The sequence below is a fragment of the Vavraia culicis genome (assembly GCF_000192795.1).
Source record: "Vavraia culicis subsp. floridensis unplaced genomic scaffold supercont1.57, whole genome shotgun sequence".
NCBI lineage: Eukaryota > Fungi > Microsporidia > Pleistophoridae > Vavraia > Vavraia culicis.
The window spans coordinates 7,675-32,437 of NW_007360660.1; the positions used below are offsets into that span (position 1 = coordinate 7,675).

A 24,763-nucleotide genomic window follows, 5' to 3' on the forward strand; every position below is an offset into this window, starting at 1 on the left:
AGCTCATCCGTCTCACATCCACATTCATCCCCGCCATCCCCCTCTATGTATTCCTCAACCACGTAAAGCAACTCATCCACCATCTCCGTACGCCCATTAACCAACATAAACAGGATCATTTCATATTTACTCCTCTTCTGGTTGCACGCAATCCTGCTGAGGATCTTTACAACGCTGTTCTGGATGCATGTGCATTTGTGTGTGCGCAGAACCATTTTGAGCACAGCCGTTTGCTCTGTCTTGATGAGATGAGGTACGAGCAGTGCGGGCTCTCCAAGGCTGTAGATCTTTTGGAGGGTGTTGATCGCCTGAACAAACAGGCCATTGCCCAGCTGATCGGCATACAGGTCCATGAAGTACTCCCTATCAGTTTCAGGAGTGGGGTCGAGAGTGTTCAAGCGGAGCGTGCACATCGACAGCACTGTTCGCCTGTTCATTGTCATGGCCGTGCCATCTGTGCTTACCTGACCGTAAGGAATTGTTTCATTGAGCAGTTCGCTATGATCCGCACCGTGCACAGTACGGCCATACGCCGTGTCTCCGTTCATTTTATCGCAGCTCGCATTATCCGGGCCGGTACGGGCCACCATTTCATGCACCTTGCTGTCTCCCTCATCACTCATACGCGTATATTTCTCGCTCCTCATACACCCACCTTCCTCATCACCAGGCACCTCATTCACCACCTCAACCAGAAAAACATCATCTCTACGCACCCCATCATCCAACGCACACACATTTTCACACTCCCATTCCTCCATCTCTTCGTTCATCCCCTGCTCATCACACTTCATCCTAACCCACATGTCCACGTAATCCTGTCCCATTTCCCTGACCAGTCCTCCCAACCATTCATAATCACCAACCATGATACAAAGAGCAGCACACCGACACTTTGCCTCAAAATCGTTTATTACTCTGCCGTACCGCTTGCAGTAGCGCAAGGCTGAGTGGTAGTCGCTCAGATTGATGTATGCGGATGTGAGCGTTGATAAGGCAAGGGGCTGATCGAGTGTTTGGATTGATCGGGTGGAATGAGCTACTGCATGGTGGTTATCGTTCTTTTTGAGGTAGATCGCGCCAAGTAGAGCGTGTATTGCTGATATGGTGGTAAGCGTGTCGTTCTGCTCGTCCGTAGAGTCTTGTCTGTCATCCATGTTTACATGCTCTTCCTTCGTTGCACGCATGTAATCCTCTTCCTTCACACGCTCCTTTCTCTCCATGTATTCTGCTTTCCTCGTGCATCTCCTACTCCCACCGTGTTTTTCGTCTGCTTCCCCATATTCATTCCAGTCTCTGTCTCTGTTCCTATCTTCACGAGGAGGATTCTCCTTGTCGCTCTCAACATCCCCCTCCTGTTTCTCATACCGCCCAAGAACACCGTGAAGATATTCCAGGGCCTCATCATACTTCGATGAGCCTAACAAGTCCTTAACGTACTGCTGGTTCATAAGGGTGAGCAACAGCCAAGGATACTTACGCAAATGTTATTTGGCACACGATGAGAGGGCAGTTTTAGAAAGTGGTGTGCTATTGGTGGATCATGAGGGACAATTGTTTTGGAGGATTGCCAAGAACGGGGCGTAATTGGTTGTTTGAAGTGCGTGGATCGGTGGCAATTTTGGATAAAGCACCCCGCTTGATCAAAGATATCGTGGGCGAAGCGATGAGAAGCGCCACTGGTCCAAGGCATTTTCATAAAGCGGTCTTCATTTTTTTGCTCCGATCCTAACGGTACGTCACCTTTTTTCGTATTTTGGTGCAATCACGAAATATTCGTGGTATCTGATCGTGACAGCACCGCCCGTGCACTACAGCAAAAATAAAAATAGAATTTACTCACCAATCCTTTGCACGGCTAGAAGATTATCTGCAGCAGGTTGACCCAGCTTATAAAAGGAGCACGATGCTGACCACGTTACACCAATCAAATCGCACGTTTACCGTGGTAAAGTATAAATTTGTGACATATTCTGAAGGAATAGAAAAATGGTTGGACAGCGGTGTACGTAGCATGCTGAGGGTGATTGGAGCAGTTCTACGCGTGTGTCAACACACTTTTCAATTTCTATTATCCTACGTTTGTGATGTTTTTGCTGGGTGCTCATCCACGCCGGGGTATGAGGCGGTATGCACAGTAATCGCGGTTGCGAAGTAAAACGGTTAAAATGATGAAAGCGGATGTGTGGCGATGAATGCGGGTGGACAGCACATCAGCTGCACTTTAATGATAAAATGATGATAACTGTTCTAGAAACGGTTGTAAACGGTGAGCTGTTGTGGTTTTAACGTTTGCCTCTTCACAGCAAGGAACGAGCGAGAGTGTGCATGGCGCACCACCTGAGGAGCGTAGTTGTAGAAAGTGTTGCAACGGTTCAAACGTACCGTGCTACAGCACTGAACGTGTTGTAAAGACGTGGCAGCTCCGGCACACGAGCTAAACGCTCAAATCATTTTATCGCGTAAACACCCGTGGTGCGATATCAACGCGTGTAAAAGAGTGGTTTGCCCCACGGTAAGCGGTAGGTGAAGAAAATTAGCGCATTGAAAATATTTGGCAGAGAATGAGCACTTGTGAACCTGGAATAGAAACAAAGCGCAATACGGCACAAATATGGATAAACACGAGCGTAATTGCACAATTTCTCTTCTATCCAGCAATGAATTAATCATTTCTGAGCGTAAATTACAGATTTAATTTTCGCATCGCACCCCGTTTGAACACAAAACAACAGATCGATGCTAAATAATATGATACAGAGCTTTTAACTTGATTCACTCCTCTATTTTGCTTAATGCATTTTACGAGCCGATTCTGTCTCTCCATTCCTTTGCCAACTCCCTTTCATTGATTTTGTGCCTGCATCTTCGTTTTCGGGTTTCATACTGGCCCAATGGCGGGTAACAAAATACTCCAAGAGCACCGGGTGTGAGGAACATCGTGCCATGGTGTTAAGATTTGCCTTTAAAATGTTCAAATTACCGCTTCGATGTGTACACGTAAAAATGAAACGGACACGTTCGCACATAATACCAAATACAAGTGCAGATCTGCTACGTATCTCGCGATACGTACATTTACATTTTTGTTTACGTCATAACAACGCTGTGATGTGATAAATTGCCTGATTTATTGCAAAAATGATGTTTTATGAGACGAGCACCTTGGCGCGAACAAACATGAAGTGATTAGCTTGTATGAATTGCAAGCAACTGCGCACTGAACTGTGGGAGCAGAATAGCGTTTTTGTGAACACGACCAACCACACCGTACAGATTTCGTTATGAAACAGTCTGCCGCCCTGAAACGCGTAGTATTCCGTGCAAGTGGATCACACATATCAACAAAATGTTAGAACAAAAGAAAGTGGCAATAACAGGCATACGTTTCACTATTTTCTGTCTACTCTACGTTAATTGTATGAATAAAGGTTTTAAAGCGAGCTGCACTCCTAATCCCTGTAACCGTGAGCGTTTCCATTTTTGTTCCGTATTAAACCCAATGAACGATTTGCACGGGAGGCATCTTTTGGGAAGCAAACGATAAAAACATTTAAATCCTGCAATGGACACACTTTCGTTGTAATGCACCTTTCATCAATACAAGTGGGCAAATACCCGTCCTATGCTCGCGTTTCAAACGATAAAACACCATTTTAATTGCTACGAAAGGTTTTCAAGGTAATTTACTCGGTACCACGGTGCAAATGCTTGTGCCCTCGTAAGGAAAGAGGCCGTTTGGCAGTCAACAACACGAATAATCTCGGTTACCGTGTAATCATGCCATGTATTATTCTACAGCTCCGTTGCAATATTGTTCTGATGTTTGTTCTCTAGCACCATTATTGCATCACCGTGTCCTAGGCATCGCTTACACAGACTGCCGTACTACGTTCTACCCCATTTTCATGTTCTGTAGCAGTGCCCGGCACCGTTCCCGTTCATAACCACCCATCACAAAAAATTAATCAATCACCCCCGTTTGATCCAACCCATCCGATTCAACCCATCCGATTCAACCCATCCGATTCAACCCATCCGATTCAACCCATCCGATTCAACCCATCCGATCCACACCCATCCGATCCACACCACCGAGCCGTATTCAATTCTGCACATCATTTGCACCGCTACATCGCGTCCCAATTTATCACATCACTCCCATCAGATGGAATTAAAAGTTAATTACAAGCAATCAGCAATTTATCAATTTAAAAGTATATAATGGCACAAGTGCGCTCAGCACATGCAACATACACTTCTTATTTCGTTGTTGTTACCGCTTTACTACGCTTCGAACCTTGATTACATGGAGAAGGCGGACAATGAATGCTGTGATGACGGGTGCTTTGAGCCGAGGCGATGCAATCTAAAGCTGGGCGATGCGTTGCTCACTGGCGAGAACTCTCGCAGGTTCAGGGCTGAGACACATAAATGCGTGTGGGAAAAGGCGCGCTGCGACGACACGAAGGAATGCATCGTGCCGTGCTTTACAGCGGCAAGGAGCAAATGTGCACCGTCATCGGCATCGGCATGCAAGCCGCTCGATGTTGAGATGTACATCCAGGGCGTGTGCTGCTTCCTGCGTGAGAATGACTGTCTGCCCACCCAGGAGATTTGCAAAATGATCCGCATATTCTTCTTCATCTTCAAAGGGGATCTCCGACGAATCACCATTCTGTTGGCGCACTGCATCCACAACACAAGCGGATTTAAATACCTGGTTGATCGGAACAGGTGTGGGGAAATTGGCCCGTACATATCGAGAGGTATTCTGCAGGTGAGGGGTGAAAAGAATTATTTGTTGGCAGACATGAACGGCTACTTCGTGAGGTGCCCAGAGGAGATGGCCAGCTTGAGCGATATTGCCATCAAAGGTGCAATTAACGTATATTCGGCCGTGGTTGGTATTGAAGCGCAGTGCACATTTATCGGGTCGTGGATAAAGCTCAACCCGTTGGAGGTGCAGGGCACTAACTACAGGCAGCAATACTTCATGAAGGTTATAATCGGCCGATTGAACGTGTACTTTGCACTCTGTCAGACGCTGGGCCTGCCAATCTTCTTAGGTCCGATCGACTGCCCGTTCCTGTACTTCTGTAGGCCGTACATCGTGGGGGTGTGCAAGGCTGTGAATGAGAAGGTTACGCTCAGAGTCCGCCGATCAAGAGATAGCAGTTGCTCGTCAGAGAGGGATTGCGGATACGGACCGGCATACGAGTCACCAAGACACACACCCAACTTGTACTCAGGTAGGATTTTCGGCTACGGCAAGTTCGAGTGCGATACAGGTCGTTCATTTGGCCATGGAAGGTTCCCAAGACACGGTAGTGAATCGTCATGCTCAAGCGAGTGCAGCAGCCAGTACTTTGGAGCGTCGGAGTGCAGAAGAGAACGCGAATCGCGTTGCACGCCCTTCGGCGTTTACTGAATAAGAATGGCGCGCAGATATGAGGCGTAGATTTTGGTGATGTGAATAAACGTTGATAAATAAAAATGTCTTGTAGAACCTGCGATGCCCTTTTTGGTGCCAGTGAATTTATTTGTTGCGGTTCGCCCAAAGGTTTTTAGTGCCCTGTGAATGGGCAACCGTTCGTTTGATCGAGGTATCGGAAAGGTGCACCTGCTCGGGTGACGTGCGCGCCGAAGCGAAACCAACACGTTCTAGCAAATGGTCCTTGCAGCGGGATGAAAAGCCGTAATCGGTACTTTAACCAAATATCCACACACCAAAAGCATGGCAGCGCTAGGAAGGCACCTGCTCAGTCCTTGGCCACTACTACGTTTTTCAGGTATTCCAGTCTTTTTCCCACCCTACCTCCGTTCACACACCTCCAGTACTCCTCCCAAACCCTACGCTCGTCCTGCTCGCACTCAAAAACAAAGTCACTCACCGTCATACGCATCGTAAAGAGGAACGAAACAATGCACTCCCTCCTTACAACGCACACGTGGTGCACCTCACCATCGTGTATGCACGTGTGATCGGTGTACAGATGAACGGAAAAATGGGGAGACAGAGAGCAGGTGAGCGGTGGTTCCGTTCGTGTTGTGAAGATTAGCAGGGGATTAGAACCGATGTATAGCATGTGGTTGGATGGGTACGATAATTTTGTTTTGGTGTATCGGTCATCACAATTTGGGGTTGTGGTGAGTTTGGAGCGGTAAATGAAGAAAAGGACTGCTGAACCGAAATACGTACGGATTTAACCTATGATGCACGGTAAGATGTTCGTTCTATGGGAGGGATGGGACGGGAACCGCATGGCATCTCCTCTGAGGGCACCAACGATGGATCGAATGCCGAACGCGCTTCCTTGGCTGAACTTCGGATTGCCGGTGGTATCTCCGTACGAAAACCACCACGAGGAAGGGTTCGCACAAGCCGTGGTCTGTGCGCCAGGATCACTACCGCGTTTGCGGCACACTTTTCGGTTCTAGTAACGGTTTCATGCGAGCAAGCGCACCGATCTCCTCCATGAACCAAGGTTCAGCTGCCACGGCCAGTCTAAAAAACGTGTTGTTAAAGTATTGTGAAGGTAAATGAACGTGTTCTCAGTAAAAAGGGTGCTTATCGCTTTTAATGTACCAAATTCTTCACCCTGCTGATCCGAAATGAAAAAATTTGATGCCGTTGCTCATTACACCGCTAAGTTACCCAAAGCGCTCTCAAAATCACCGGTGCTCCACCTCACCTCCAAAAAACCTGTGAGCACCAAGTTAACAGCCTTGAAAAGGCGTAGCATAAACAACCACTCGATACAAGCACTGCAAAACTCATTCGTGCGCGCCATGGAACACACAGCCAATGTTACCAGTGCCTTGCGTGTCGTTGATCTGACCGGGGCCCGCTTGCGTGCTGGCGTGCTTAGCGGCACCGTGGTTGGTGAAAGCAGAAGCGCACTTCTGATGGTGTGCGGGGGTGTGTGCAAGATTATTGGCAAGAAGGGGAGAGTCTTCCGTTTCGAATGGAAGGGCACGAATTATTTCCTTGTAGGAGATTTGATGGATAGCAACAGGATTGCTAAGAAGTGATGGGCTGGCATGACACGGCGCGTTGTAGACTGGCAAAAATGTGATGATGGCTACTAAAGAGCACAGCATTTTGAGATTGCCGTCTTTTCCTGTTTTTTGGTCGTAATTTGCGCAGATCGAATCGTTTATTTCCTGTGTTTGTCGTGGGATGAAAACATTGCGAGTCCTGCTGTACTACCACTCGGTCTTGAGCGAGCATGCTTGCCGTATTTCTGCGTTCTTCAACTTTCTGATCGTGTCATCCGTCCGATCGAATAGTTTTTATTCCATGGTTTTTTCCCTATTGCTTCACACCCTTGTTATACACCCCCTTTCACTTCATCACTCTTCACCCATCTGTTCCGTATTATGCACCCCCTTTCACTTCATCATTCTTCACCCATTGTACCTTTCCGATAAAACAATCCATTTATCAAATATTTCTCCACACGGAGATGCACTCGTGCCATGCTTTCTGTACCGTGCCATATTCCCAAAAATGCATTATCTCTCTCCTATGCAATCCTTTATTATTCTCTTCGCAATTGGCCCTTCAAATAAAAACGATTGCTTATGCCTGAGGATGCGTTCGAGCACGTACCTGCTGATGCCCGTGTTTATGCCATTTCTGTTTTTCTATCCCGCCCCCGTTTTCCCTCCAATCCCGTCCAAAAACTATAAAAAATACAAAAAATCGGTACCCCATGGCATCAGCAAAAGGAGGAAAGCGCGATCCGATTCAAGCAGAAGACCTGGTAGACGGCCGCAAGCTCTTCGGCGGCTCGCGACCACGCCGTTCACTCAAGCAGACCACCGGTCTGAGAATAGCGCGTGACGGCATAAATGCGATCGCTCTGGCGTGCGGTTTCTTTATCGCCGAGATTTTAGACCTGGCGCGGCACGAATGCGAGGCAGAGGGCAAGAAGAAGATTACACCGAGGCATATCAACCTGGGAATGAGCAGGGACGAGGAGATGAGTGTTATCAGTAGTAGCTGGTTGATTAAAGGGGGTGGTGTGAAGCATCCTGCCACTGCCGAGATGCTGAGAGGAAAGGCAAAGCCTAGCCAGGATCTTTAAATAAAACTGTTAGTTTAAGGTGCGGAGCAGCGGTTTGAAGTGATGATAGGATAACGATGGGCGACCTGACCGTGATGATGTGTTCCTGCTGATCAAACGAGCTGTACAAATTTTGTTCATTATTGGCCCAGGTGCTTTCCTCGTTGGCATATTTTGTTTTACTTGCTGTACCCGCTTTAAACAGCGATCTATTCTGCGTAATTTCATATTTTTTTCAATTCGTCCCCTTTTATTCGTCTATTTCTCTTTCCCGCTCCACATCATTTCCATTTTGCTACCTATTTCAAAAAATTGCACATTTCTTTGCGAAAGCGTTCTTTTCTATCACATGGCTGTTACACGCCCCTTGTCCAAGCCTCGTCTTTTTTTCCCTCCAAATGAATCGGCAAACAAACTTTACGCACACAGTCCGTAAAAGGCAATGTTTAGATCGTGATCGCTGTATAAATGGATGCTGAGCCTGATTGTGTACGAATAAGCGTACTTTTAGTGGATAAACGGATGTTAAGCTTGGCTGGATGAGTTCTTTCTCACCAATTGCTGCCGGAGCATTGAACTTATTGCAGCGCTTCCATGCAAATCCGGGCCGTGTGCAGAGAACGAAAATAAATCATTTGTAGCAGAAAAGCCCACTTAAACGGTGGTTAGTGCTTGTTCGTTTCATTCTATCTTCAAGTGCTGCGTACAAAGGCGGTTTACACGTTACCACTACGTATCAAGTACCTGACAGCCATCCCACGCACCATCGTTCGTATCATATCTGCCATCTCTTGCACCAACAAACTGTTGCTGCCAACAAAAACATACGCTCACATCCTCCCATGCCAAAAAACATACGTGTGCACAAGGACTTTACGTATTACACCATCATAAAAGAGGCCATCCGATCCTCTCCGCACAAAAAAATGACAAGCAACCAAATATTTCAGTACATCCAGAGCAAACATCCCAATCTGTTCTTGGTCAGTAATTCGATGACATGGAAGGGAAATATCAGGCAGCTGCTCTCGAAGAATCCTGAGTTTGTGAAGATTCGGAAAGAGAAGAGTGCTAAACTGCATTATTGGATGTTTGTGCCTCGACGGGAAATTGAGATGATGGAAAAGGTTGAAGATAGGGTTTGGGAGAGGTATGCAGGTGATATGAAGGACAAGGTGCTGTGCTTGGCACCTGAGTGTATCATTGATCTTGAATATGAGAATGAGAGCGAGAGAGGAAGGAATAAAAAATGAATGAGGAGCTGGTACGGTGGTTAGGTACGGATAGGTATGGTGGTAAGCACAGGTAGGTAGGTGCGGTGAGTAAAATAGAAAATAAATCACATCGTGGTGCAACACGCTTGGTGGTAGCACAGAGTAAAAATGTAAAGGAGCGAAACAGCCCTTGATCAAAAAATGTACGATAACGTGGTAAAAGATGAGAATCAGTACTAAAGCAAAAATAGTTACAAAATTATGAACAAATAGGGCATCGTATGATGCCCCATTCTCTTTGTTACAGCACTAGCACGCCGGCTCAAGCCGTAGGCAAGACAAATTCTTCATTCCCGCCTTACCTTTTTTCTCACTCCACCTCTAAAACGCATCGTTTCAACCTTTATAACCGTTCCGAAACGCGGTGCTGTGAATGCTCGTTAAGAAGCTAAGAACGTGCTGCTCAAGGCTTTATATTCGCTACTGTGCCGAATTTGGTCTATCATTGATGGAGGAGTGGGAGATAACGATTATCAACTTTTGTGTGCTCATCTTGGGGTACTCCTTTATTGAGCAGGTGTGCAAGGTGGTACTTAAGATTTACTGGGCAGGAATTAAAAGTATGTGAGCATGAAAAAGTGTTCGGGACGCATCCCGTTTTTGAGTACATTCCTCCATTTCTGCGGCGTTTACCGTTCTGATGTAAAAGACGAGGAGCCTTGTTCCGGGCACCTAACGGGCCTGTCCTCAAGGGCAGCTCTTTTCTGCGCCATTGTTATCATTCCTATTTTTGGTACCGCTCTCAAGGCGAAACGAGTTGCTGTGCTATGAAAAGGTAAGTAAACGCACTTTGGGCTGAAAAACCTGAGACGAGGCGTAAAAATTGAATGGTGGTAAAAAAGAAAATATCAGAAACACGGAAGTATTCGTTCATAATCACCGATGCTTTGCCCGAGGAGGACACGCTGTCAGGTGCTGGCATGAAGACAGTCATTCCTACGAACTATCGTTCGAGTAACCACAAGCCGCATGCTTGCACCACATGTCGTACGCTTGAAGGCAAGGGCGTGCCCAGTTACGCGGTAAGAACGCACAACAAGGGTTGTTGTGCAGCACAAGCTGATAAAAGGAACGAATGCAGCCCAAAGACTTTATGATCAGCAAACGAGATAATTTAACAAAGCCATCCTCAAACATTCCTCTTTCTGTTCCTTTTTAGCTCCAAGAACTTGCCGCTCATCAAACACACACACTCAATCATTTCTCCCAGCACGTCCCTGCCATTAACGCTCTCATTGTAGATTCTACACATATCCTCTATCTCTCTCTGCCCATCTGCACCGTCCATCTTGCAGTTCTTGTCCCTGCATTCCCTGTAATACTCGCCAGCATCAACCAGCAACCCATAATTCTTCGTCAGCTCGTAGCTGTGCACACCTGTCAGTTTTGTGCTGAGTGTTGAAAAAATGGACGTGTCCAAATCTTCAGTCTTGATGTCCTTGCGCTGCTTGGTTTTGTTGTACAGGGTTATCAACCGCTTTTTTATGTTCTCGGGCAGCTGCTTGAAGCGCGTGTCCCTGCTGAAGTTGTGCTGCATGAGGGGCGAAGAATTTTGTGCGGAGTTGGGAGGGAATTAGAAAAATACAAAGGAGTGATTTAACTGCTGTGCATGGTGTAAAATACGTGACAGGCCGCTTTAAAGTATGAGCATGCGGTTTTTCACTAAAAGTACGCTCTTTTCCCCACACGCACCTACACCTGAGCAACCATCGGATAAGGACGTGCTTTTTGGTCATGTTCGTAACGATTAGTAATTTTTGATCGAAGAGCAGAGCACACGCCATGGCGCCCTCCTTTTTTCTCTACAGCCAGAGAAAGACCTACTCGTACAAATGAAAGGGTTATAAATTTATCATGGAACAGCTCTTTACACATGTGGCATGGTTTGGCCCTTTTGCAGGTAACGTTGCTCATATTCGCCTGCTAATGAACCTTTACACCGTTTTGCTAGTCCGTTAATGTTTGCCTACACCGTAGTAAAATTATCTGATGAACAGCATTCATTCATTTTCATGTAGATAAAAGACAACTCGAAAGCTGATTGGTCAGTGAAGGAAATAAATTATTTGAGCCTTCGACAAAATAAAAAAATTTGTTTCACGTATTTGCACTGAACAAAGAGTCCAAAAATGTTTTGCAATTCATTTTTTCTGAGACGCATTTAGTCATCATTTACTTACAATAATAAAATCACATGATCACCGAATAGTAGCTAATTAATTAACCCCTACCATAAGATTTTAAACAATAGAAAAAACATAATACGACATATAGAAGAGAAAAACATCATTTAATGGGCATTGCAACTTTTTCCGTTTTATAAACGAGAATAGCGCAGCTATTATAAAATAAAAATGGTCTTGGAAAACCTCAAGAAAAGGACATACCGCTCATTTTACTGAAAATACCTTCTCAGAGAGGGTTGCATGAGATGGACACGGAGCGACAGTCTGTGCCATCCCTGGTATGTCCCTCATGGACACATCTGGCCAGGTGTACCTGCAAGGATGTGGTGTAGAGAATGTTTGATCAAAATACGTTCAGGACCGTAGCTGCGTTTAGCGAGCAGCCCCTTACAGGCACGTTATACGGCATTTTATCGCTTCACCAGCACACAGTTTATTTCTCGTTTTACCTCCCCAATCGATAGCCCTCCCACTTGCGCACGTAATCCTTTGCTTTGATACCTTTCATACTTCTGATCTTTCCCAGTACGCTTTTCTCAGCAAATCCCTGGTCCATCGTGCCAACCATGCACCACATAACACCCAGGTACCCGTTTCCATCATTTCCGTCCAGGCTGAACGTGTCGTTGAGCAGACATCCAACACTCACCGCATCTTCAGGCCGATCAAACCAGTGCAACATGGTTTTTGCCCAGTACATTCGAACATAGCCGTGCATTTTGCCGGTTATCACCATTTGTTTCTGCCCAGCATTCCATTCAGGATCCGAAGTGCGTGCCAGAACAAGCTGCTCGAGCGTGTAGTGCTCGCGGGGATCGGAGAGATGTGCCATCAACGTGTCCTGCGCCCATTTCAGCGCGCCATAGAAGTTGTCGTAGTTAGCATTGCGTGTTATGAAGTATTCTGCGGTCTCCCGCCATATAAAGACCTCGTTGAGATAGGTGGTTACGTTTACCATCTTTTCATCCTTTGAGTCTGCGCTGCCGGTTATTGCACGAATAGAGCTGCCCGTTTTGCGCCTCTTCGCGCTTCTGTCACCGCCTTCACCCCACTGTATGACAGCACGTACCACGTCGCCCGCACTGATCTGTCCATCATTAATGTACGCTGATACACCGCTCAACACATTCTGGTCGGCACTGTTCCGGTACTTGTCGTAAATAATTAGGCTGTTCTTCATGAAATTGCTGAGTGTATGGCATGCGTTGGAGTATCCGCCCGTTAAGCTGGATGCGTACTGCGAGTGCAAATCGTGTTTTTCTATGATTCGTTTTATCTCTGCCTTGTACATGTTGGTGCGCTGCTTCACTACTTTTAGTCTGTCTCCCATTTTTTTGCTCCCGTAGCACATGGTGCCTTCCAATTTTTTACTATTTTTTTCGTTATCTTTGCTTGCGCCCGCCTTGACAGGTCTTACGTCCTTGCTGCGTTTTCGGCCCGTACCAGTATTTGTTACCGTATCTTTCGGTGTTTTATTTGCTTTTTCTTTTGGTTTACGGCCTCGTTTACTCTTCCGTCCTTCAACCGATTCAGTATCTCCTTTTCCACCGCTGCATTTGTTACCATTCCCATCTTTTTCTTCATCATCTTCCTCATCTTTTTCTTCATCATTTTCCTCATCTTTTTCTTCATCATCTTCCTCATCTTTTTCTTCATCATCTTCCTCATCTTTTTCTTCATCATCTTCCTCACTACTCCCATCTTCCTCACTACTCCCTTCTTCCCTACTACTCTCTTCTTCCCTACTACTCCCTTCTTCCTCACTACTCCCTTCTTCCCCACTCCTCCCTTCTTCCTCACTACTCCCTTCTTCCTCACTACTCCCTTCTTCCTCACTACTCCCTCCTTCTTCCTCACTACTCCCATCTTCCTCATCATTTTCAAGATTATCCTTTATCCTCAACTCAATGCCTTCCAAATCGTTCATCCCTTCATCACTCATCCACGCGCTATCCCTTCTCCCTATCTCATACCTCTCATCAACAAATCTTCCAAAACTTTCCAACAATCTTTTCTTAACCGCTGAGCTGCTCTTCACATCATCTTTTACCACGCCATACGGCACAATGTTATGGGCATCAACTCTAACAAGCGCAATATCCCTACGCTTGCAGTATTCGTGCAGCTGATCATCAACTGCACGTGCATACCGCAGCGGTGAATGATCCAGTACTATGCACTCTACGTTACAGGTGCTCACCAGCTCATCAATACGGTGTATTAGTACAAATGGTATGTTGTGCTGCCTGCATGACTGCTTCAGCTCAGCCAATCCCTCAGCTATAAATTTGCGCTGCATGTGATTGCCTACGATGTACTCAGGTTTTACGCCAAATATCACGTGGTCAGCAAGGGTGTAGCAGTAGAACAGTGCAGCATTGTCCACTATTCGCTTGTCACGGCGTGACAGGTACAGAACAACCCTGGGGTGGCGTGCTGAACGGTGTAGGTGCTCAATACGGTTCTCTAACATGGGGGTGCAACGCAATTTACTCCATTTGTTGAACACCACGAACCATCACAGTGATAAATTGCACAAATTGAATCGCCTACCTGCCATTCAGAGGCATCTTGGTTCGCTCCCTAAAAGGGCTATAACAGACGTACATGCCAAGTTTGTGTGCGAACCCGTTCCTCAACAACACCGAAAGGAATGATTGGTCAGTTCCAGTGCAAATTTACACCAGTTTGGCTGTCCTGCCGGTTACAAAGCAGTAATTTAGGCTGCTCCAATAATTTAACAAATATTAGCAATCAATCCATTCACGTCACCGCACACACCCCAGTGCTGTTGCAGGCACAAAATCGCAATTAATCATTTTTCATTTTAGCCATCGTTCAAGGCGCAACAAATGATAAAATAGCGTTCATTCATAATTTTAACATTTCATAGTTCACCGTGCAATGAATGAAGTAATAAAAAAACTATCGATGCGGTGAATTGAGGTTAAGCACGGCACAACCGGTACCGCAAACAGAAACTGCGTGCAGAAAAGGGCACTTACATCTGAACGGTAATACGCAGAAAGACAAAACTCATATTTCTTGATCCTCCGCAAACCAAACGAATAAACCGCTCGTTTGAAGGATCAAAACTGAACAGAAGTGGCAAGGGTGCACGATCGGTTGAGCATGCTCAGCCCAAAACAGTCTAAAAACAGCAACGGTGTACGATCAACCACCTTTAATCCAAACAATTTATTCTCACCGTTCACCCCTCAACAAAATCATCCCATCCCTCCTCACTATCTCCGCTCTTCTCATCAGCAAATCTCATCATTTCAAAACGCTTCCTCACATCCTCATGCTCTGCCACCCGTTCACCCTTAAGAAAGCCGGGCACATCACATCCACAATGCTCCAAGTACTTTGCTAGGTACTTGCCAAGCAGATCACCGTTCCAAAAGCTGATGCTCGTGCCCTTCTTGCCCCGACCGGTCCGTCCTATCCTGTGCACGTATTCATCGATGTTGTCCGGCAGATCGTAATTTATGACCAGGTTTACGTTCTGGATGTGCAGGCCTCGTGCAGCTATGCTCGTCGCGACAAGGATGTTCACGTTTGCATGGAACAGTGCGAGATTGGCGGTGCGTTGGTGCTGTGGCATGCTGCCGTGCAGAGACGTAAGCATAAAGGGCAAGGAATTGGCCAGTACATCGACTGTACGCTTCCTCTTCACAAACACGAGTATTTTATTGTTCTGTTCTTTTTTACATACATCATTAGGTGCGTTTGCATGGGCATGCTGTTCTTTAGCGGGGCTTTCAACCACGGCTGCACTACACCCCCTGTATTTCATGGTATTTCCATAACCAAACGCATCGTTCTGTTCCCTACCCCCGTACCTACCACTCATCTCCCTGCTACCTAGCCCATCATCAAATCGCCTACCCTTACGATCATCGCCTCCACAATACTCCCCAATAACCCTCACCAGCTCCTTAAATTTATCCATCACCAGCACAACCTTCTGCTCAACCATCCCGTCCATCTCAAAACAAAGATACACCCAATCACACCGCCAATCCCTTATACACTCCATTATACCTTTGTTGTACGTTGCACTCGCCACCACCAGCTGTACATCACGGTGTGCCTGTGACAGTATGGATGCTATATCATGCTTAAATCCTAGGTCAAACATCGTATCACCCTCATCGAGAACAACAGCACTGAGCTGCGCTAAAAGGGGGTGTACACCGCCAGCACTGCTGCGATTATACCGGTAGTATCTGCTTAACGTGTCTATGAGTCTGCCCGGTGTTGCCACCACCACATTGCCATCCATGCCGTACTCCCCGCCACCAATTACCATTTTCACGCTTAAATTGCTTATTTTGTTCACCTCAGTAACAATCTGCGCTGCCAATTCTCGTGTAGGTACTACCACCAGCAATTTTATGACGCGTTGTGAAACGAACACCTTTTCAATGTTTGATACGATCGGTAGGAGATAGGTGAGGGTCTTTCCTGTGCCGGTGGGTGCGCGCAGTATCATGTGCTTGCCCTCACCGATGTAATGCATCGCGTACCTCTGCAAGGTGTTGTATTTTATCTTTCCGTCTGTGTTTATGCGCATAAACGGATGAGATGATGTTATTACGTACTCTTCCGTTGTTTTGTACGTGGAAGGAAACACGAACTGCTTAGACCGCCCTTTCCCCGTGCTGCTCGTGTGTGTCCTGTACGAGTGAGCACCCGATCGCTTACCGTACCTGTCACCTTCGCTCTGCCCGTAACGTGCACCCGGTTTTGTTCTGTCTGTCTCACCGTACCTGTCACCCTCGCTCTGCCCGTAACGTGCACCCGGTTTTGTTCTGTCTGTCTCACCGTACCTGTCACCTTCGCTCTGCCCGTAACGTCCACCCCTAAAAGCACCGTTTATCTTAGGGACGTACGCCTCCTTAGGGCTATAGAACGTGCCTCCATCCGATCTACTCCCCAATTTATTAACAGGGCCTGCCCTATCATCGCATGATCTGTTACCCTCCTCGGTTCCTTCTCCCCATACTTTTCTATTCCTTTCTCCCTCTAACCTCCACGCACCAGATCGTACGTGAGCGTTACCCCCCGTAACCGGCCTATAAACATGGCCATCCCTTTCTTTGTCATCTACACCACATTGCCCATTCAATCCATCCTCATCACCTCTCATTTTCCAACAAGACCGCCCATTCCTTTCCGTTCTTTGTCCCTTTCCCTGTGCATAATTCATTCTTTGCCTGTCTTCATTACCAACGAGCGGTTCACCGCTGGTAGTAGGGCTAATATCCGTGGTATCGTCTCTTGCGTGATCGCCATTTCTATTTTTAACACCGCTACTTCCTCTGTTATCGGTATCGCTGCCTTTACACCCGTCGTTTTCGTTTATGCTTTTGCTACCGCTCTTATACCCGCTCATCTCGTACCACACCTTACCATTCCCCGTTCTGCCGTCCCTCGGCTCTTTCTCAGTGCGCCAGCTAAACGTTTTTCTTTCTCCACCACGTTCCACAGCATTCGTTGTACTTCCCTGCACTGCATTACAGTCCCTGTCTATTTCATGCATTCCGTTCCCTTCCTTATTATCGATCATTGTTTTATGCGCATTAATGCTATTTTTATTATTTTGTAGCTGTTCGTTAATGCATGGCTGATCACGTGCACGCTGCTTATCAGAACGGTTAAAGCTACTGTTCTGTTTGTATTCGTATTTACTGCCATCGTGTGTCTCTTCATGACCGCTCTTTTTGTTCCATTCCCTGCTACTCTTGACCGTGCTACCTCTCCACGATCCACCAAGCCTATCGTTCAACCCGTAACCGTTCACCGTACCTCCGCTCTCTTCGTATTTCTTCGTATTTTTAAACACGTACACGCTGTTCTTCTCATCGCTCTTCTTCTTGTCTGATGATGTGTCTTTCATTATGGGCATGGATAATGAAATTAAAATAAAGGACCAGTTTGTTTGGTGAGCGATTGTGGATGGCACGGGTACCTCTCGAATATACGAATGTTGTTGGGCGTGTTTGTCGCGGTAAAAGGATGGGTGCATATTTGGAACGATTCGTGCATAAATAGCGATTCAATAGTTAACAGCATATTTGGAACGATTCGTGCATAAATAGCGATTCAATAGTTAACAGCATAAACAAGGACTTAACAATCAATGGCACAACAAACGCTTACCATAAGTAGCACAACAAACAATTATTATAAGTAGCACTCACCGTGCATAAATAAGCAATGCACCATCAGCGAGCTGAGCACGAATCATGGTGCAATAAAAACGGCACAAAATAAATGAACACTCCATCAGCAACTCTCCTGATCAAACACATGCATCGTATCATAAAAGAATTTAATAAATGTCAAAGACTCAGCAATTGCACGGAAGGGAGCAAAGTTTACGTTCAGCGCACGATGAGGAGCACATCAAAGGGGACAGTGCCGTGAACCATGTTGAAAGAGGGCTGGCGTTGCACGCTACGAGCAGCACAATGCAATAAGTAACCGTGGTAAATACCAGGGACCAAAACCGTATCAACCGATCGAATGCAGGACCAATACGGCCAGCAACAAGAACCGTACCAACACTAACCCTCCCCTCAGCCTAAGCATCGTCCAAACCGATCATCTTTATTTAAACACGTCCTCCCCTCAGCCTAAACATCGTCCAAACCGATCATCTTTATTTAAACACGTCCTCCCCTCAGCCTAAGCACAAGATGCAACGTACTCTCCTTCTGTATGTTGTAATCACTCAGACTACGTCCATCCTCAAGCTGCTTGCCCGCAAAAATAAGCCGCTGCTGGTCAGGAGGAATGCCCTCCTTGTCCTTAATTTTATTTTTTACATTACTTATCGTGTCTGAAGGCTCGACCTCAAGCGTAATGGTCTTACCCGTGAGTGTCTTAACGAATATTTGCATTAAGGGGTGCGTTTTTTGTTTTATTTAAGATTTGTTATTGATGAGGAACGGTGTTACGTATTGGAGGGAAGGATTGCCGTGCTGATTGGTGCAATGTGGTGTAACGGGTGTGCTGAGTGAGTTTTTGATTGATTTGTACGATTTGATGCTCCTTTTAATAAAGGGATCGAGAGCTGCTCAGCTGTGGCGCGCAATCGTACGTTATACGGTGATGTTGTGCTCTTGAACATACCACTGCCATGAACTATGCACTGTGGTGATATGCCCTACGGTAATATGCGCTGTGGCAGGTCCACAGCCAAGAACAATGAAACACACCATGGCACCAATACGTGCTTGACTTGGAACAACGGCGCGTTTAGACGTATTTTGCAAGGCATGGTGCTTTTTCTGAACAGCAACACGTACATATTTTGGTATTGTAGCACGTATAAACGGTCATAGACCCTTTGATGTACCCTGCATCTCTCGGCGAACCATTGATACACATTTCCAAGAACAGCGCAAAAACGCACAGAACATTCTTTTAAATCACTGTTTAATCGATCATCCTCTTCACCAGGGCACCAATTTCATTGTACCAGTTACCAGCGCATCCTCCCTCAACATAATCTCTGTTCTTCTTTCCCCTGAACCCGCCTTTAGGACAGTTCAGCCCGAAGGGCATCAAGAAATTGTTAACCACCTTAAAATGCTCCGTGCCGTAGTGGATGTGATACACAATCTCCTCCACACACCTCAGCTCACCCTCAAAAACATCCTCAATGTTCTCGTTTGTCAGATTAACCGCCTTGTTATCAATTCGTCCCAATCCTCTTTTATAGATCAGTGCCCTCAGCAAATTAACATCAATGAACCCGTACGCAATGAAATTGCGCAGCTTCTGCAGCATTCTACGGTTTGATTCGTTGTTCCTGACGATCACGAGCGTGTTTATCTTCTTGAGCCTGAAGAGTTCGCATATTTTCTTCAACGTGGCGGGCATGCGTATCATAGAACGTATGAGAATTACGACGAAGAACTGCGGGTCACCGGACACGTACAGCTTGTTGGTTATTGCTGCCTGCTTCTCCTTCATATCCTTGTCCAATTCCGATTTCTTGTATTCTGCTGTAATTTGCATCACTCTGTTGAGTGCATGTTCCTTGTTCTTTTCGACTCTCTCCTGGTATGCCTGCTGCTGCGCCTCCTTAAGGCCCTGCAGTTTGCGAGAGTACTCTTCTCTGCTTGTGTATGAATACGGGGGAAGGTCCTTCAGAGACACGTTCATTTCTTAAGGGCAAGGATTTTAAAAATTTTTAACGATTGCAATTCTAAGCGGGCCCTTGTACGAGCAGATACAACGGGCTAGACGCATCTTTTAACATGGATGAAAGGTGATAGAGAATGAATTGATATTAAATAAACGTATAAATCATAGGTTTTAGCATATTTGGTGAGCATGCTTGTAATTTACCTGGCGAGGTGTATGCTGCAGCCGTGATTGCTGTGGGATCTTACGCAACGGAGCACACAACTGTTCGATAAATCACGATTTTGTGAGGTTGCCGTAACAAACGAAGTTCTTCAGGACCACAGATTTACACTTTGCAAGAATGCATTGGCAACGAACTGAGCGTTTCTAAGCTGACAATAGCGCAATTGCACGTTAAGAGTTTGCCATATGTGCCGTATAAAACGAAATGGGTAAAAATCGAGCACTCAGCGGTAAAATAGAACTTTACGCTGCCGTTGGTGCGCCATGCTTAATTTTCACCGATCACAGCCCTTTCTAATCGGCATGCTGACCGTGAAGGAAGAGAAAAGAAGAAAAAGGTTGAAAAACTTGGAGAAACAGCGATTGATACGCCGCCACACGCTCTTAGACATTCCGTTTCCACCAAAGAGCAAAGTATTAAACCGAAAAAAGAACTTTTTGATGATTGTAAGGAATCCCAAGTTTAAGAAATGTAGATTTGGTAGAAAATACAGGAACTACGTTTTTATGGAGGGTGATAAGCGGGCATTGAAGGACATGAAGAGGAATTACGGCACAAACCTGGTTCATTACGAGGAACGGGCGAAAATGTTCGGTGAATACGAAGTAATTGAAGAGCTAGCGGATGATTTGGAAGGATACAGGCGGTACATCGACACTGATACGTTCCGTTACGGTGAGCACAATCAAGCAAGGTAGAACGCTCCAGCAAGCAAGGTAGAACGCTCCATCAAGCAAAGTCGAACGCCCCATCAAGCAAGGTAGAACGCTCCATCAAGCAAAGTCGAACGCTCCATCTACGGATCAGGACAAGACAGGGTTAAAGCAGAGAGCGTTATGCACGGGAATGGGACCGTACCAACGTTGCGACATCGCGCACGATGTGATCCAAGGTTCAACTCTGATGGTGGATGCATGGAAAGAGGATGGTAACGGGCAAAATGTATTTTTGATCACCTACAAGCCTTGCAAATAGCACCGCTGCATGGTGTCATACATCGGTTTACCGTATTTTGTTGTACACGGCTTCTCTCCTAGATCCTACATCAACGTGGTACATCAATTAAAAGCATGCACTGGTGCAAGCAATTTATCTGAAACCGTACAGCACACTCTACGAGCACATAGATCGCACCAGGTTCTACAACACGGTTTCAGTGCTTTTCTTACTCACCCGATGTGCTTGTCATGTACGTTTCATTATTTGCTATTTTTTCAATGTTGGCTCCCTCCCACACAATCTCTGCGAACACACCCGCTGTTTTGTTCTTCCGTTCACTGCGGTCGTTTTTGTTTTATTCATTGCAAAAAAATTTGCCCTTGAAAATGAAGAAAGCCCTGTTGAAAGTGCCCGACAAGTCCGCACTCCCCCCAGCAATTTACAAGAAGCGGTTGCTCCGCACCAATCCAAAGAATCTTCACCACAAATCGCAGAAAGAGTTCCGTGAGGAGGTGATACAGGCGCGTAAGGTTGCTTTGGTGGATGCTCTGAAGATGCCGCCTGCGCTCAACCAGTTCAAGAACTGCCTGAGCGATGATGATTTCAAGGAGGTGCAGAATCTTTTCATGTGCTACAAACCGGAGAACAGGAAGGAGAGGAGAGAAAGACTGAAGAGAGAGGAGGAGCATGGCCGGGTGGGAGACAAGCCGGTCATAGTTAAGAGCGGTATACGCCACGTAACAGACCTGATAGAGCAGGGAAGGGCCAAGCTGGTGCTTATAGCGTGCGATGTTGATCCTGTCGAGCTTGTGCTGTTCCTGCCCACGTTGTGCAGGAAGATGGGCGTGAGCTACGCGTTTGTCAAGTCGAAGTACGACTTGGGGCGCATCGTTGACAGGAAGAGCGCCACGACCCTCTGTCTCTGCGGTGTTGGATCGGACAAGAGGACGAAGTTTGACAGCATCATAAAGCGGTGCAACTCACTGTTTGTTGAGAAGTATGAGACTATGATGAGCACATGGGGAATACCGGTGGGCAAGGAGGCTGAGATTGCGGAGTAAACCTGCTTATTTAGGATGACACGTTTTGTTTGTGAAAGGTTGCGAACGCACCTTCATTTAAGCTGTTTGCGGCTTTCTCTCGTAACTGAGAACCACCCATTTTTCGTTAGGCGTGTGCTCAGCAGAGAGCATAGCAGCCGCTAGCGATTCCATTTTGTACAGCAATTGCTCCGCTCGCGGTATACACCCTCCCCCTTCGCGAACGTTTATCGGGCCGCGCGGTGCATTTTACCGATGTATCTTGCGGTCGGTAAGCTACGCTCTTGTTCATCTGCTCCCTGCCACGTGATTAAGCGGCAAGCCGTTGAACCTTGAGCGTTTACAGCGGTTTGTTCATACCGTTACAACACCGTGCGTAGTGCTGAAGCGGTGTGATCGACTGTGGCACAAATCTGAATTTTTACCTTGACTGGCAGTGGTCCTGTGCCAGAGATGGTGAACGGCCCTGACACATCGCCAAGGTCCATCCCCTTTTCATCTGGCACATCGCCAAGGTCCATCCTCCTTTCATCTGGCACATCGCTAAGGTCCATCCCCTTTTCATCTGGCACATCGCCAAGGTTCACCCCCTTTTAACCAGTCACTCAACATTCGCATCAATACCTCCCTAAGATTGTTCATCCCGTCCCTGCTTGTTGCCATCACACGTTCTCATGCACCTCTAAAATGCCAATCACAAGTTGCAGTTTCAAACATCCATCATTACACGCTGGACCAATCGAATAAGGTGCTTCTTCGATCATTCATTCTTTCCTACATCACCGAACCAATCACTCAAATATAAAAGCGAAAAAAAAAATGTGGCTCATGAACATCACAGACGTATTCCTGGTCTCCATACGTTTGACCCTGGAACTGTTCGCGTATTACAATGCAAAACTGATGTACTCGTCATCAACCAGCAGTGTAATATCACCTCTGCTCATTACGTACATAACACACTCTGTGGTGTCTTTTCTTGTGGTACAGGACGTGTTCACGATGAAGAAGAACTACTTGGGGAGCATTTACAGGGACACGGGCGTGCCACCAGGCACATTTTTGCTGTTCACGTTCATCCTTTCGTTCATTTTCAACCTGTCGCACATACCAAAGTACTTCTCGCTCAACAAGTTTTCTGACCTCTTCATCGTGTCGTTTTCCTGTCTGAGCGTTATCGCTACGCACTGGCTGTGCGTGATGACCAAACGGAAGAAGATGACGGGTGTTGGTGTCATAGTTACGCTTGTTGCTGGATTTGGTGTGTTTCTGCTGGTTAAAGAGGAGTGCGGAACGGCCGATAGGTGGCTGCTTGCATTGCTTTTGTTTGTTGGATCGATATTTAGCGGTTTCTACACTGTTTTCATGAAAATTTTTATGGAAATACGGCCGTATCGCAACAACCGATCAGAAAGGGAAAGGAACGGCACAGACGGACTGGATAAAGAGTGTTGTATCGATCATGCACTCATAATGAAGAATTTGGAGAAGGATCAGCATTATGAAGGGGATAAGCGGACGCATGGCGGTAGGGAAAAGAGAGATACGCATATTTACGACAGAGGAAGCGTTAAATTGCTGTGTAGACTGAAGGACAAGAATGGTTTCCTAACAACGAGTCAAGGATCTTCAATCGATGCAGTATTGCAAATTCAGAATGGAACAACCGGGGAGGTGAACGGGTCAAGTAATGCGGAGGGAAATGATGACGAAAAGAGAAAATGTAAGGATAGTGAAAAGCGTGAGGAGAGCGAAAAGCGTGAGGAGAGCGAAAAGCGTGTGGATAGTGAAAAGAGTGTGGATAGTGAAAAGCGTGTGGAGAGCGAAGGAATGTGCACAAAATGTGCGGACAGGCTGCACAGAGAAGAGAAACGAAAATCTGCTGGCTGCCAAGCAAAGGATAATTGTGCAGCGAACACGATCTATGGGGATGTTGAAGCTGTGGATTTCAAATTTCATTTGAATAACGAGCATAAAATCAGAAACGTAACCGATCATGAGGTGTTAGCTGGCCGGGAGAATGTACGGGACGGGAGCGAAGATAACACAATGAACGGTGATCAACGACATAAATTCGATTTGGTCGAGATTCATCGTCACAACGAAGGTGAAATTGGGAACATACGGCCATTTAAACAGCCAACCGCTCCCGGTCGGTTCAGTGCAACATCAAATTACATGCAAACATTCATTCAATCCTTCGTGCATAAAATTAACAAAAAAAATGTGACTGAGCAGCAGCTCAGCGATCTCTCCTTCATGCGCCATTATCTTGGCACGACGGGAATACTTACGCTCCTTTTGTACTGGCCAATGATAATAATACCACTGGACGCTCTCCAGCCCACGTTTGGCGTGCACGGTTCCCGTTTGCTGATACACGTTGTTATTTCGAACATTCTGTCGATTTCTCAGAATATATTGTACTTTGTCCTGGTCACGTGCCGATCACCACACTTTGTGCAGCTGAGCGGGATGATTCTGCAGCCCACCATCATTTGTGTGGAGATGCTGATGGTGATGACATGTTTTACCAAGAGGCTGGTCGGCTTCGGCTGCATCTTCGGGTCCCTGTTTTTCATACGTTAATCGGGCTAGAACATGACCTGGCCGGAATGCACGCAAAATACGTGCAATCAAAGTGTAAATAAGCGTAAATATTTGGGACATGCCAAATATGCCACCAGAGCCGCCCTGTGTGTGGAAATAAAGTGTTCGAACAGAACGGAATACGAGCATTGGTCCATGTGTAATGATATTTTGAGCTGTCCTACTGGCAGTGACAAGATGTTAAAAGTAGTGAAGTGCAAGATTTAGACCGTTGATTAAACCGCATTATACGCCAAAATGACTTGTTAGCAGA

The 24,763-nt window shown here is 46.3% G+C and overlaps 14 protein-coding genes across 14 annotated transcripts; 7 read left to right on the plus strand and 7 right to left on the minus strand.

Moving 5' to 3' along the window:
* Positions 1 to 2: 2 nt before the first annotated feature.
* On the minus strand, positions 3 to 1,962 carry VCUG_02351 (uncharacterized protein; the record flags this gene model as incomplete). Its single annotated transcript, XM_008077169.1, has 1 exon — positions 3 to 1,962. A coding segment is annotated over exon 1 (1,449 nt), but the record flags the coding sequence as incomplete, so codon positions are not given.
* Positions 1,963 to 4,246: 2,284 nt separating this feature from the next.
* Positions 4,247 to 5,509, plus strand: VCUG_02352 (uncharacterized protein; the record flags this gene model as incomplete). Its single annotated transcript, XM_008077170.1, has 1 exon — positions 4,247 to 5,509. One exon carries the CDS (start codon positions 4,247 to 4,249, stop codon positions 5,429 to 5,431), a length of 1,185 nt encoding a protein of 394 aa, XP_008075361.1. The 3' UTR covers positions 5,432 to 5,509.
* An 18-nt stretch (positions 5,510 to 5,527) lies between these two features.
* On the minus strand, positions 5,528 to 7,135 carry VCUG_02353 (uncharacterized protein). Its single transcript, XM_008077171.1, has one exon. The coding sequence runs from the start codon at positions 6,087 to 6,089 to the stop codon at positions 5,763 to 5,765; it is 327 nt and encodes a 108-aa protein (XP_008075362.1). The 5' UTR covers positions 6,090 to 7,135; the 3' UTR covers positions 5,528 to 5,762.
* Positions 6,616 to 7,035, plus strand: VCUG_02354 (uncharacterized protein; the record flags this gene model as incomplete). Its single annotated transcript, XM_008077172.1, has 1 exon — positions 6,616 to 7,035. One exon carries the CDS (start codon positions 6,616 to 6,618, stop codon positions 7,033 to 7,035), a length of 420 nt encoding a protein of 139 aa, XP_008075363.1.
* A 583-nt stretch (positions 7,136 to 7,718) lies between the features above and the next one.
* VCUG_02355 (uncharacterized protein) lies at positions 7,719 to 8,093 on the plus strand (the record flags this gene model as incomplete). Its single annotated transcript, XM_008077173.1, has 1 exon — positions 7,719 to 8,093. The coding sequence occupies one exon, from the start codon at positions 7,719 to 7,721 to the stop codon at positions 8,091 to 8,093; it is 375 nt and encodes a 124-aa protein (XP_008075364.1).
* Positions 8,094 to 8,914: 821 nt separating this feature from the next.
* VCUG_02356 (uncharacterized protein) lies at positions 8,915 to 9,325 on the plus strand (the record flags this gene model as incomplete). Its single annotated transcript, XM_008077174.1, has 1 exon — positions 8,915 to 9,325. One exon carries the CDS (start codon positions 8,915 to 8,917, stop codon positions 9,323 to 9,325), a length of 411 nt encoding a protein of 136 aa, XP_008075365.1.
* A 1,118-nt stretch (positions 9,326 to 10,443) lies between these two features.
* On the minus strand, positions 10,444 to 11,170 carry VCUG_02357 (uncharacterized protein). The gene has a single exon (XM_008077175.1). It carries the CDS (start codon positions 10,881 to 10,883, stop codon positions 10,476 to 10,478), a length of 408 nt encoding a protein of 135 aa, XP_008075366.1. The 5' UTR covers positions 10,884 to 11,170; the 3' UTR covers positions 10,444 to 10,475.
* A 455-nt stretch (positions 11,171 to 11,625) lies between these two features.
* Positions 11,626 to 14,230, minus strand: VCUG_02358 (uncharacterized protein). The gene has a single exon (XM_008077176.1). The coding sequence runs from the start codon at positions 14,003 to 14,005 to the stop codon at positions 11,978 to 11,980; it is 2,028 nt and encodes a 675-aa protein (XP_008075367.1). The 5' UTR covers positions 14,006 to 14,230; the 3' UTR covers positions 11,626 to 11,977.
* Positions 14,231 to 14,699: 469 nt separating this feature from the next.
* VCUG_02359 (uncharacterized protein) lies at positions 14,700 to 17,437 on the minus strand (the record flags this gene model as incomplete). Its single annotated transcript, XM_008077177.1, has 1 exon — positions 14,700 to 17,437. One exon carries the CDS (start codon positions 17,435 to 17,437, stop codon positions 14,744 to 14,746), a length of 2,694 nt encoding a protein of 897 aa, XP_008075368.1. The 3' UTR covers positions 14,700 to 14,743.
* Positions 17,438 to 18,155: 718 nt separating this feature from the next.
* On the minus strand, positions 18,156 to 18,587 carry VCUG_02360 (polyubiquitin). Its single transcript, XM_008077178.1, has one exon. It carries the CDS (start codon positions 18,441 to 18,443, stop codon positions 18,207 to 18,209), a length of 237 nt encoding a protein of 78 aa, XP_008075369.1. The 5' UTR covers positions 18,444 to 18,587; the 3' UTR covers positions 18,156 to 18,206.
* A 377-nt stretch (positions 18,588 to 18,964) lies between these two features.
* Positions 18,965 to 19,713, minus strand: VCUG_02361 (60S ribosomal protein L7; the record flags this gene model as incomplete). Its single annotated transcript, XM_008077179.1, has 1 exon — positions 18,965 to 19,713. The coding sequence occupies one exon, from the start codon at positions 19,711 to 19,713 to the stop codon at positions 18,982 to 18,984; it is 732 nt and encodes a 243-aa protein (XP_008075370.1). The 3' UTR covers positions 18,965 to 18,981.
* A 510-nt stretch (positions 19,714 to 20,223) lies between these two features.
* On the plus strand, positions 20,224 to 20,619 carry VCUG_02362 (uncharacterized protein; the record flags this gene model as incomplete). Its single annotated transcript, XM_008077180.1, has 1 exon — positions 20,224 to 20,619. One exon carries the CDS (start codon positions 20,224 to 20,226, stop codon positions 20,617 to 20,619), a length of 396 nt encoding a protein of 131 aa, XP_008075371.1.
* A 489-nt stretch (positions 20,620 to 21,108) lies between these two features.
* On the plus strand, positions 21,109 to 21,921 carry VCUG_02363 (uncharacterized protein; the record flags this gene model as incomplete). Its single annotated transcript, XM_008077181.1, has 1 exon — positions 21,109 to 21,921. One exon carries the CDS (start codon positions 21,109 to 21,111, stop codon positions 21,919 to 21,921), a length of 813 nt encoding a protein of 270 aa, XP_008075372.1.
* An 807-nt stretch (positions 21,922 to 22,728) lies between these two features.
* On the plus strand, positions 22,729 to 24,489 carry VCUG_02364 (uncharacterized protein; the record flags this gene model as incomplete). Its single annotated transcript, XM_008077182.1, has 1 exon — positions 22,729 to 24,489. One exon carries the CDS (start codon positions 22,729 to 22,731, stop codon positions 24,487 to 24,489), a length of 1,761 nt encoding a protein of 586 aa, XP_008075373.1.
* Between the last annotated feature and the right edge of the window lie 274 nt (positions 24,490 to 24,763).